The following is an 11,732-nucleotide window of genomic DNA, read 5'->3' as shown; positions in this document are numbered from 1 at the left end:
TTCACACCTACAGTCAATTTAGAGCCAATAATTAGCCTAACCTGCATGTCTTTGGGGGAAACTGGAGCACCCAGGGGAAAGCCACATGGACATGGGGAGAACATGCAAACTCCACACAGAAAGCCCCCCCCCCACATCAGCCAATGGGCTCGAACCCAGAACCTTCTTGCTGTGAGGCAACCACTACACCACCGTGCCGCCCACAACCACTGTTCATAAACCATAATCATTTACTTAACGATTAAGTGGCAATGTAACCATAAAGCAATCATACCCATTCATAATATTTAAATTAGTTTAACATTCACTATATTTAAAATGGCTTTTCATATGTATTTCAAATCCTTGCCAAACCCTTCCCTCTGCAGGTCATGATTAGTGTTCAGTCTGACATTTTAACACCATGTTTATTTCTCTCTCTCTCTCACTCACACACACACTCCTTTACCTCCCAAACCCGTTTTAATTTGCTTCATGATCTAGCAGCACCCCCTACTGTCTAAACACTATACATCATGTTTTGAATGCTCCAGAATTTAAGCAACACTTAAAACAAAGAGGCACGATATATTATTAAAATAAATATGCTTATACGGTTTATAAAACTAATAGTCCATGTGCAAAATGCTGCAGTTGCAAGTGTCTTGAGTCCATGAGAAGAGAAGGATATTTCCTTCCCCAATGGTTCTACAATTCTTCATCATCTGACAGTTTCAGGTCCAACGTTCATTACATAGTAACAACCTTTAGGCCTAGATTTAGATCCAATGTGCTGTCATCTCTGGGCCACCTCCAGTTTTGTTTCTGATGCAGGCAGTGCATCAATTACTTCCCCGCACATAAACTGCTCCTGAAAAATAAATAACAGTTCTAAACATGCATAAATCCTTTTGATTCCTCTATGTCTATTTAATCAGTTGTGACATTAGTATTCTAAGGTTTTATCTGGGTAATAGTGACTGGGAGAAAGAATCTAATAATACTAAGGTTATATTGTTAATAAGGAGATGAACATATGTTGGAAATTTCTGAAGATAGTACACGTTCATCTTCTCAGCAACAAGAAGTCTCTGCATAATAGCATGCAATGATTACTGGCTCAGCAACCTATGATACATGATTTTCCTCAATTTATCCCATGTGTTGGTGATACTGAATACATTATCCATAGGGGACACCTGAGAAAATAGTGACTTTGAGGCTTGTGTTACTTTGAAGAATGTTATTACATATGTCAAAGTAATGATGTTCTGTTAAAGGGGGTATACAAACTAATACAAAAGGTTAACCAATACAAACACTAAGAAAACAGAGGAAATGAACTACCTAGGGCATAAGAGGCTGAGCTGAGATGCAGCCTGTAAAATTTTACATGACATTAGTGAACTACTTCTCAGAACTTGTGACTTGCCTTGTCATAAATTACTTTAACAATCAGCGAGCAGCTTGGACAAGTGGCCACTTCCTCACCATTCTCCAAATCCTCCTGTAAAATACAAGTGTTGAATTTTTGCTTTATAAGCTCTTTAGATGCTAGTGACAAAATGAAGATTGTTTCATCAAAAGTTACAAACAAGTCATTTATTCGAATGTGAAATATGGAAGATTTGGGAGAATACCAATGCCCAATATTTTAAATAGATACACTAATAAGGAGGTCTGTCTGTCTGTCTACACTATATAGATAAAAGTTTGTGAACACCTGACCACGTGCTCATTGACCTTCCCATTCCGTATTTAGTCCCCATTTTGCTTTTACAATAACCTTCACTCTTCTGGGAAGGCTTTCCTCTAGATTTTGGAACATGGCTGTGGGAATTTGCCCATTCACCCCCAAGTTGGGCAAGGACATCTAGTACACAGCCACCATTCTAGTTCATCCAAAGGTGCTCGGTGGGGTTGAGATCAGAGCTCTTATGCAGGCCACTTGAGTTCTTCTACTCCAAACTTGGCACATTATGTCTTCATGGGCCTCACTTTGTGCACAGGGCCACTGCTATGCTGGAACATATTTTGGCCCCTTAGTTCCAGTCAAGGGAAACGTTACAGTACACAAAACACATCTCACACAATTGTTTGCATCCAACTTTGTGACAACAGTTTGGAGAAGACCCACATATGGGTGTGTAATGGTAATTTGGTCCTCAAACTTCTGGCCATATAATGTACATCAATCTATCTGTTTGTTTATTTGTTTGTTTACTGATTTTAAAGATTGCGACCCAATGCTTGTTACTGTTGTTTTCATAATTTTAGCAGTTTAACTGTATGTAATTTTAATAAGCCTTTATTTTGTAATTTGCAGCCTTATATTTGTTCTTATATAAACGGAAGTAAAAGATTTGCTTTAATAAACACATTACGAGGAACTTAAGATGTATCTTTAGCAATAAAGCCGTTAAAAAGACAGTATCTGAAAGCAATTTTGGATGAATATTAATCATTCAGTAATGTAACTTAAGCAAAGCAGCCAAGTTGTGTCTTACATTTCAACATGACTGTATAATTAGCATGACTTACCTTCGTGATAGCAAATCTGTCTCCGCAGGGACACGGGAAGTAATACGTTTCGGTTTCTTCGTCGTATTCGAAGTCCTCAATTTCGACTTCGTCGTGAAAGACCGACATGTTAAAACCTCCGGCTTATTACTTAATATCAAGAGATTTGTCTCACGCGGCTTCTGCTATAAAAGTCGCAGAAATATGACGTGAGTGCTATTATGTATTTAGCCACCAGAGGCCACTGTTTCGACTAATTTTCTCGCGCGTGAATGTTATTTTCTACTCTGAGACACAAAATCAACACCATGAGCCTAGTGGGTTCTAAGAGTGGGGTCTGAGGAAGCATAGCTGGAGGATCTATTGTGTCTTTGTTTGTTACTTGTGAAAATCTCCGATTTTCGCAAGTATGTTGATCTGTCTGTTTGTTGGTGCTCTAGCGTTGTCATTTCTTGACCAATCTTCACCAAAATGCACAGGACAACTCACTAGGGTCACACAAAGATATCATTAGTTTTTGGTGGGTCAAGGTCACCAAGATCAAATCTTGTATAAACATCTAATCTGCCATAACTTCCATTTCTTTGTGATTTTCGCAAGTATCATGCTTTGTACGACTTTTCATTTGTTTGTTTGTTTGTTACAATGGTGTAAATCACAATCAGTGTAGTGATTATATTTTGGGGTCCTAACACCAATGTCAATTCAGATCTTATGTGTTCTATCCACGGAAAGTCCAGCAGTAGAAAACTGGATTTTAATATTTGACTATTATTTAAGTAATGTTCATTAAATAAATCTGTACTGGGAGTGTCATTGGAAGGTATTTTGCAGTTAAATACATCCCTGCCTGCAAAAAGTTTGAGAACACCTAGAATAAAACTACTAAAATATCCACTGATCAGCCATAACATTAAAACCACTGATGAAGTAACATTGATTATCTCATTGCAATGGTGCCTGTCAAATGGTGGGATATATTAGGCAGGAACAGAACAGTAAGTTCTTGAAGCTGATGTGTTGAGCACAGGAAAAATGGGCAAGTGTAAGGATTTGAGTAATTTTGACAAGGACCAAATTGTGATTGCTAGATGACTGGGTCTGGGCATCTCCAAAAAGGCAGGTCCACAATATTAGGCAGATGGTTTTAATGTTATGGCTGATAGGCATATAACAAAACTGGTAAGAATGTGTGCTGTTCAGGATTGTCAGTAAGTCAGGTATGCCATTCTAGTTCTGGCCCAGCTGGGTGACTTCAAATATTAAGCTTTATGACTTTTAAAATTATTTTTCAACACTAAATCTAAGAACTTGTATTTAACTATGCACAGTGGTGTTAAACCATTTCAGGAAAGTTTGACCCATGTGCATGTGCTTCAGTATTGTAGAAAGATGAAAAAACAATAGCAATGGTTTAGTAGTGAGTAGGTTAAGTGCAAAGGCAGGTCAATTTTTTGACTAATAGTAGCTTCAATTTGTTAATTAGGTCTTAATGTTGAGGCCTCACCTTTGTTGTTGCTACTATTACTACATCTTCTACTACTACTATTACTACTATTATTGTTGTTCTTGTTCATTCGTTTGTTTATTCATTCATCTTAAGTAAGCATTTTAATTTGGCCAGGGTCACAGTAGATCCAGAGCCATCTGTCATGTAATGGGCAGGAGATGGATGTAAGTTCAGGAAGAGTTTTATTGAAGCAAAGGGGTGCCAATAATTGTGGAGGGCATTGTAGATGAGTGACCTCATTGGACTACTGTATTTTCAGTTTTAGTTTGAAGATAATTTTTAGCTACTGTGTGTGTGTGTGTGCACACGCTTAGCCCCCTTAGTTTATACATGGTAGTTAACTACATCAAAGAGTTCAGAAATCAGTATCATGAGTTCAGGTTGGGCAATGCATGGTCTAGAAAACCAAAAGCAAAGTAAAAAACCAGAGTAGCAAAATAGCAGTCAAGGCTTGGTAACGTCAGACATAGCGTATTAAGCGTATACTTTGCCAAGTCTGTATGATACTGAGAGTCCTTATATACATGAGCCTTGATTGCATTTAGATCAGGAACAGGTGCATGGCAATTAGTCCTCATAAACTTGAGCATGGTGCCACACGAGTTGCAGTCTATGGTGTGTGCTGTGTGCTCCAAGCACCAATGCACCTGGACATGACACCATCCTGGCGACACTGGGTGCAAGGCAGGATAATTCACCCCTTAGGTTTATAATTATATAATGATATTTTTGATTACTTGATTAATGGACTTCATTAGATTAACCAGTTAATTGACTCTTGCAGAGACCTACAGTATGGAACACAGGCTGTATCGTGGACTTTACACTTTATTTTGTTCTTACTGTTTTGGATGTCTGTAATATTCTATGCCACAGTATTAAGTATTCTCATTTAAAATAAATAAATAAAAACACTTGTTCCCCAAGTCCTAAAATTAAATCTGTTGAGGTACAGTGCCCTCCACTGTAGGGGAGCAATTTGTTTTTATAACCAATCCCTGACTTGTGAAAGCCAACACACTTCGCCCTCTTTTGGTTTGTGTGTTCTCTTACTGTATCTTTCCCATGTTGATGGATGACTAAGAGAATTTGGTCTCTCTGTCAGCTCATATTTGATGAGATTACTTAATATAGTGCTACTATTTAATAATAGTGGCAGATTAAATAATTATCTCTGATGAGGGATTTGGTTTTTCTCTGAACTGAATTTATTTCAATTAAAGGTTGGATTTTTCCTCATTTTTTTCAGTGAGATTTTTCCCTAACCCTTTTTAACTAATCTTTACAAGGGGTGCCAATAATTGTGGAGGGCACTGTAGATGAGTGACCTCATTGGACTATTTTCAATTTTAGTTTGAAGATAAGAACTTTTAGCTACTGTGTGTGCGCGCGCACGCGCTCTTAGCCCCCTTAGACCCTTAGTCTGTACATGGTTGTTAACTATGTAATCACATCAAAGACTAAATCAGTGAGATATTTTTTACATAATAGCCGCTTCAATATCTTCTTAAATGACATTATTGCAAATTCTATTAGAACATAGTAAACAGAGAAAATTAGGTTTAAAATGAATCTAATTATTTGACCGAGAGGGTGTGAGGTACTAAACTCTCCCATTTCTCTGATAACCACTCACTATCCATGACATGCTTTTCCTTAGCATTCTAAGAACTAAAGGACTTTTTATCAGTGCATTCTGGGTGGTAAAGTGTTTACATGAAAACGTGCTGTCCATTTTACCAACAGTAAGAAATTAATAATAATAATAATAATAATACTTGAGGAGCTTCATACAATTTCCAAACAAAAACAAAGTAAACAACAAAAACATCCAAAGAAAAATTGGTTTCAGCATAAAACTAATTATCTATCTTCTGGTATCAGAAGATATATATCCTGGATCGAGCTTGAAATTAAGGACATCAGGGAGGAAAATGCCAAAAGACTATTTGGAGCCATTTGAAAATGAAATATAAAACAACTAAAGAAACCATATTGTTCCAAGTCTTAGAATCCCTGAAGGCAAAGCTGAAGGTTTGGACAGAAAGGAAGAAAAAATGGGGGAAAAAGAAATAAATACACAAAACAACCTGTTCAAAACTAATGAGAAGAAATTCTACAGACAACTCAATTCATCAGCTGATAATGATGACAACAGACCTCCCATGGATTCCAGTGAAAGGTACTGGAAACAGTTGTGGTCTATACCTGGCAACTGCAACCTGGAGGAATCATGGATTAAGGAATATAGTACTGCTATGCATGGCAAAATCTATTAGCCATTGCTGAACTTTATCATGGCTGATTGCCTGCAGAAAGTTATAAAGAAGTCCAAACCTAACACTGCACCAGGGCCTGATGGTATAAGAAACCGATACTGGAAACTGATCCCCTGCACCCATCCCCATCTAATGAATTGTTTTAACGTGATTTTGGACACAGGGGAGGTTCCTCCTTGATTATGCAAAGGTCGCACAATACTCCTTCCCAAGAAGGGTGACTTGAATGACCCTAAGAATTTTCGCCCTATCACATGTCTAAATACTATTTACAAACTGTTTACAGCATGTCTAACAAATATAGTGTCATCTTACTGCACTGTAAATGGAATTAATCACAATGAGCAGAAAGGGGTGAGGAAGGGATGCTGGGGATGCAAGGATCAGTTGTTGGTCCAGAAAATGTTATTAGAAGAGGCAAAAATGTACCACTGGAACCTCTCTATGTGCTGGATAGACTACAGGAAAGCTTATGATTCGGTCCCCGATGAATGGATTCTCAAGTCACTACAATGTATTGGCCTTCCTGAGCAATTACTTGTTTTACTCAAGTCTTTATTGAGTTGCTGGTCAACTCAGCTTGAGGTATTCTCACAGGGCAAGGTGATGACTTCTGAATCCATTCCAATACAGCGGGGCATTTTTCAAGGGGATTCATTTAGTCCCCTGCTTTTACTGCCTGTCTATTAATCCCCCCCAGTTTTCTCTTGAGCAAAGGGGATGATACCATCCAGGACCCCCACAGCACAGATCCCCAACACCCCTTACTCATCTTCTTTATATGGATGATCTTGAAATCCTTGCCAGAGGAGAAAGGAACCTGAAAGATCAAATTCTCCTCATCGAGTCCTTTTCAAATGATATTGGCATGTCTTTCGGATTAGACAAGTGCAACATATTACATATTAAATGTGGCAAGGTTGTAGATGATGGGTCAGTCAAGTTATCTGGAGGAGGAGTCAGTGAACATCTCATTGAAAGCCAGTCATACACGTACCTGGGACTAGAAGTGAGAGATAAGCTCCAGAATGCCCATATTAAGGACAAACAAAGGACAGAGTACAAAGTTTGTCTCAAGAAAATCTGGAGCACTGAGCTAAATGCTCGCAACAAAGTCAAAGTCACTAACACTTATGCCATGCTGGTCCTTTCATATTCTTTTGGCATTGTTGGCTGGACCCAGCAAGAAATTTGTGGCTTTGACACCCTCACCAGACAAATCATGTCAGATAATAGGGCTCACCATCCACATTCATCCCTAAATCATACATGCCAATCAATTTGGGAGGACGTGGTTTGATTAATGTGGAAGCCCTTCACCATAAATTATTGATATGTACATTTGCACATATTTATTTGTCTGATGATCCTCTGGTGACGCATGTCAAGACACATGACCAAAGCAGGGCATTCCATAGTTATTTTAAACGTGCCAAGGTGGTTGGACAGGAACTCAATGTAAATGCTGATTTTGTTGATGGCAAGATGCTGCTGGACGATACAGCAATGAGTGTCAACCAAATAAAGTTGCATATAAAATCTGCCCAGAGTCAACACTTTAAGGAGGTGCTTTCCGGGAAGCCACTGCATCGTGTTTACGAACAGAATAGTAATCCTTCTGACTCCTTTGCTTGGATGAAGTCGGCTAGCCTGAAAAGTGAAACTGAAGGCTTTCTTTTTGCTGCTCAGGACCAGTCACTTCCCACCCGAAATTGCCAAACTGTGATTTTAAAGGAAATTATAAATAGTAAATGTAGATTGCGCAATGAATTTATTGAGACTGTCCAGCATCTTGTCAGTGGATGTCCTGCTTTGGCTCAAACTTCCTACCTCAAGAGGCACAATGGTATGGCCTGTGTTTTCTATTATCATCTTCGGCATGCCTGTGGCTTTGACTCTGAGGTCCATCCATGGTACGACCTGGAACATGTACAGGGTGTCATGGAAAATGAGTGCTTTAAACTATACTGAAATAGGCCCATATACAGCTTACAACATTTACAAACCAACAAACCTGATCTTGTCTTATTTGATAAAACCAATGAAATTATTTTCATCATAGAATTCTCTGTCCCTTTTGAAACCAATGTGATTGGCAAGATTCAGAAGAAGCACTCAAAGTATGCAGACCTCGCATATGCAATGTCTTGCTTGTATCCCAGGTACAAAGTTGTCAGACTCCCCATTGTTCTCAGTGCCCTAAGTTTGGTACCTCCTGATCTCTTGACGCAAATTAGGAGTGTGTCCGTGTTTTCCACCGAGAGCACAGCTCTTCTCACTCTTTGGACAATGTAGAAGCCTGCCGTGTCAGAGTCTCTCCATATCCTTAGGAAAGTTCTTGGTGGGTTTGACTAGGCAGCACTTCCTGGGAGGTAGTCCCATTCGCTGTCTGGGCTGTGTGTAGAGGGGGCAAGAGTCCCTGAGCTGATGATGCGCCTTACCAGCCTGATTTGCCAGGATCACCTGACCCCTCTCTGCTGTACTTTTTACTTTAATCTGTATAATAATAATAATAATAATAATAATAATAATAATAATCCTCAGTATCTTGGCACAGAGCTGTTTGTTGTGTGTAAAAAATGTTTTTGTTAAACAATTTATTAGACATGACTTAGAAAGGACTTATAGGTAATGATAGGTAAAGTTTGAATGTGTCAAGTTGTAATTGAAGAGCCTTCTGAACCACTAAACATGGCATATAAATGACATTCATTCATTCATTCATTCATTCATTCACTCATTTATTTATTCATGTTGGATATAATAAGAGATATGATTGTTATAGAAACTAACTGTAAACTGTAATTCTGATTGTTTATGGGTCTTCTTTGGGTCTCATTTGCTATCTGTGTGCCTATTATTTGTATTTAAAAAAAAAAGTCTGGTTGTTTCTGAATTTAGCTTTTAACACACAAGTCAGCCCCCTGAGCCATTCCTTTTGCCCTAGCCTGACCATACTAAATATTCTTGCATTTAATGTAGAAAGGATGTGGGGGTCATTGCACCCAAAGAAGACGCCCCAGAATGCTCAGGAATGGTTGTAGTCCCAAAGGCCAATGATAAAATATAATGCTTATTTAAACCTGCTTCAACAAGAATGTGTGAAGGGAGAAATGCCTTGCTATGCACAAAATACTGTCAAAATGTTTTCTGGATGCTGGATTCTGGTTGATTCCTCCACACAGAGATTCAGTTAATGTAGCCAAATATTCAACACTTATGCTGTTGAGGAAAGACACTGTGATGTATTGAAAACTAAGATATTTGGCCAAATGGTTATCATACCTTTAACTTTTCATCCAATTTCATCCTTAATTTCTAATTTCCTAAGTTTCTACATTTAGTTTTTTTTCTTACCATTATGTACTTTTTTGGAGGTTAAACATCGCATTTGGGGCGGCACGGATGTAGTGGTTAGTGCTGTCGCCTCACAGCAAGAAGGTCCGGGTTCGAGCCCCATGGCCGGCGAGGGCCTTTCTGTGCGGAGTTTGCATGTTCTCCCCGTGTCCGCATGGGTTTCCTCCGGGTGCTCCGGTTTCCCCCACAGTCCAAAGACATGCAGGTTAGGTTAACTGGTGACTCTAAATTGACCATAGGTGTGAGTGTGAATGGTTGTCTGTGTCTGTGTGTCAGCCCTGTGATGACCTGGCGACTTGTCCAGGGTGTACCCCGCCTTTCACCCGTAGTCAGCTGGGATAGGCTCCAGCTTGCCTGCGACCCTGTAGAAGGATAAAGCGGCTAGAGATAATGAGATGAGATGAACATCGCATTTTAAGGTAAAGCAAGAATTTAGATTAAATTCAAACAGTTTACACAATGAACATAAGGAATATTTTATATACCTCACTCACTGGCATGTCACTGCAGTGACGTGGCCACTCTGATTTCTGTCAGAGTTTCTAGGGAAATTTGCAGCAGTGGTTTCCTGTTGCCTTCTCCTGGATTATTATAGAGGTTTTCCCCTCTCAACCATTCACACACATGGGCAATTTAGAATAGCCAGTTAACTTATCTGCATGTCTTTGGACTGTGGAGGAAACCGGAGCACCTAGAAGAAACCCACACAGTCATGTGGAGAACACACAAACTCCACACAGAAAGGCCCCCATCAGCCAGAAGGTTTGAACCCAGAACCTTCTTGTAATGAGGCAACAATACGAACCACTGTGCCACCCTTTATATTCCTAGCTTCATAATTAATGTTTTTCTAGTATCTTACAGGTTAAATTGCAAAAAAAAAAGGTAAAGCTTCATAGGATCAAATTTTTTTCATAAATTATTAAGTGTTTGCACAATAAATTTCGTATTCATGAAAATCACATAAATTCGGAAAACGTTGACATATCCTACTCATGCTCCAGAATGTGTGTAAATTCACTCATAAGAAGACTAACTTATGTAAACCTTGATCAACTTCAAAATGATAATTTGCATAGATTACTGCACTTTTATACATTCACTGGCCACTTTATTGGGTACACCCCTACAATGAACAGTCATAAAAGTTTCAGATGAATATTTCCCCATGATTCAATATGAGCACAAGATACTAATTTCTTTTCTATAGTAATAGTAACATTGTGTCATAGCATAAGGTTAGTCACATACAGTTGTGGTCAGAAGTTTACATACAGTGGCATGAATGTCATCTTGGATATGAATGTCATGGCAATATTTGGGCTTTCAGTAATTTCTTTGAACTGTTCTTTTTCTGTGGCAGAATGATTGTACAGCATACATCTTTAATTAAAAACACACTAGAATTTGGTGCACAAGTTTTAATTTTTGGGGAGGGGTTTCTGAAATCAACACAGGGTCAAAATTATACATACAGCGTCAAAAATATACATACAGCACACCTAATATTTGCGTAAAATGTCTCTAATATTTGGGTAAAATGTCTTTTAGCAAGATTCACCTTCACCAAACATTTTTGTTTGGTTGGATATTTCATAACTCTTCATGGTAGAATTGGTAGAGTTCAATTAATTTTTTTTTTTTCTTGGCATGGACTCGACTTATAAGCACGGTCCATATATTTTCAATAGGGTTGAAGTCAGGACTTGTTTTAAGCTTAATGTTAGCCTGCTTTATCCTCCACAACCAGCTCTGATGCATGTTTGGGTTCACTGTCCTGTTGTAACTCCCAAGTCCCAAGTTGTGTTCAAGTTTCTGATGGTTTATGTTGAAGAATTCTGAGGTAGTCCTCCTTTTTCATTATTCCATCCACTTTGTGCAATGAACCAGTTCCAATGGCAGCAAAACAGCCCCAGAGCATGATGATCCTACCACCAGTATCAGCTGGTACAGGTGCTCTGTACATGGTGGTCATTGTGGCCAAACAACTCAATCTTTGTCTCATCTGACCATACAGCTATCCTCCAGAAGGCTTTTTCTTTGTCTGTGTAGTCAGTTTCAAACTTTAGTCAAGCTTGAAGGTGTCA

General features: G+C 38.8%; 1 protein-coding gene across 1 annotated transcript; it reads right to left on the bottom strand.

Annotated features, from left to right (window-relative positions):
- Window positions 1-388: 388 nt before the first annotated feature.
- On the bottom strand, window positions 389-2,681 carry dph3 (diphthamide biosynthesis 3). The gene is made up of 3 exons (XM_060918175.1): window positions 2,521-2,681; window positions 1,412-1,486; window positions 389-850 (listed from the first exon to the last, which is right to left on the bottom strand). The coding sequence occupies exons 1-3, from the start codon at window positions 2,626-2,628 to the stop codon at window positions 776-778; spliced, it is 258 nt and encodes an 85-aa protein (XP_060774158.1). The 5' UTR covers window positions 2,629-2,681; the 3' UTR covers window positions 389-775.
- Between the last annotated feature and the right edge of the window lie 9,051 nt (window positions 2,682-11,732).

Source organism: Neoarius graeffei, chromosome 4 (assembly GCF_027579695.1).
Source record: "Neoarius graeffei isolate fNeoGra1 chromosome 4, fNeoGra1.pri, whole genome shotgun sequence".
Classification (NCBI taxonomy): Eukaryota; Metazoa; Chordata; class Actinopteri; order Siluriformes; family Ariidae; genus Neoarius; species Neoarius graeffei.
This window is presented reverse-complemented; position numbering and strand designations above follow the sequence as displayed.

Excerpts from the sequence above, each read along its gene's own strand:
- dph3 (XM_060918175.1), bottom strand. The coding sequence starts at position 2,628 with ATGTCGGTCTTTCACGACGAAGTCGAAATTGAGGACTTCGAATACGAC. Across the intron at positions 1,487-2,520 it reads ACAGATTTGCTATCACGAAG|GAGGATTTGGAGAATGGTGA; the intron begins GTAAGTCATGCT and ends TGTATTTTACAG. Across the intron at positions 851-1,411 it reads TTAAAGTAATTTATGACAAG|GAGCAGTTTATGTGCGGGGA; the intron begins GCAAGTCACAAG and ends TTTATTTTTCAG.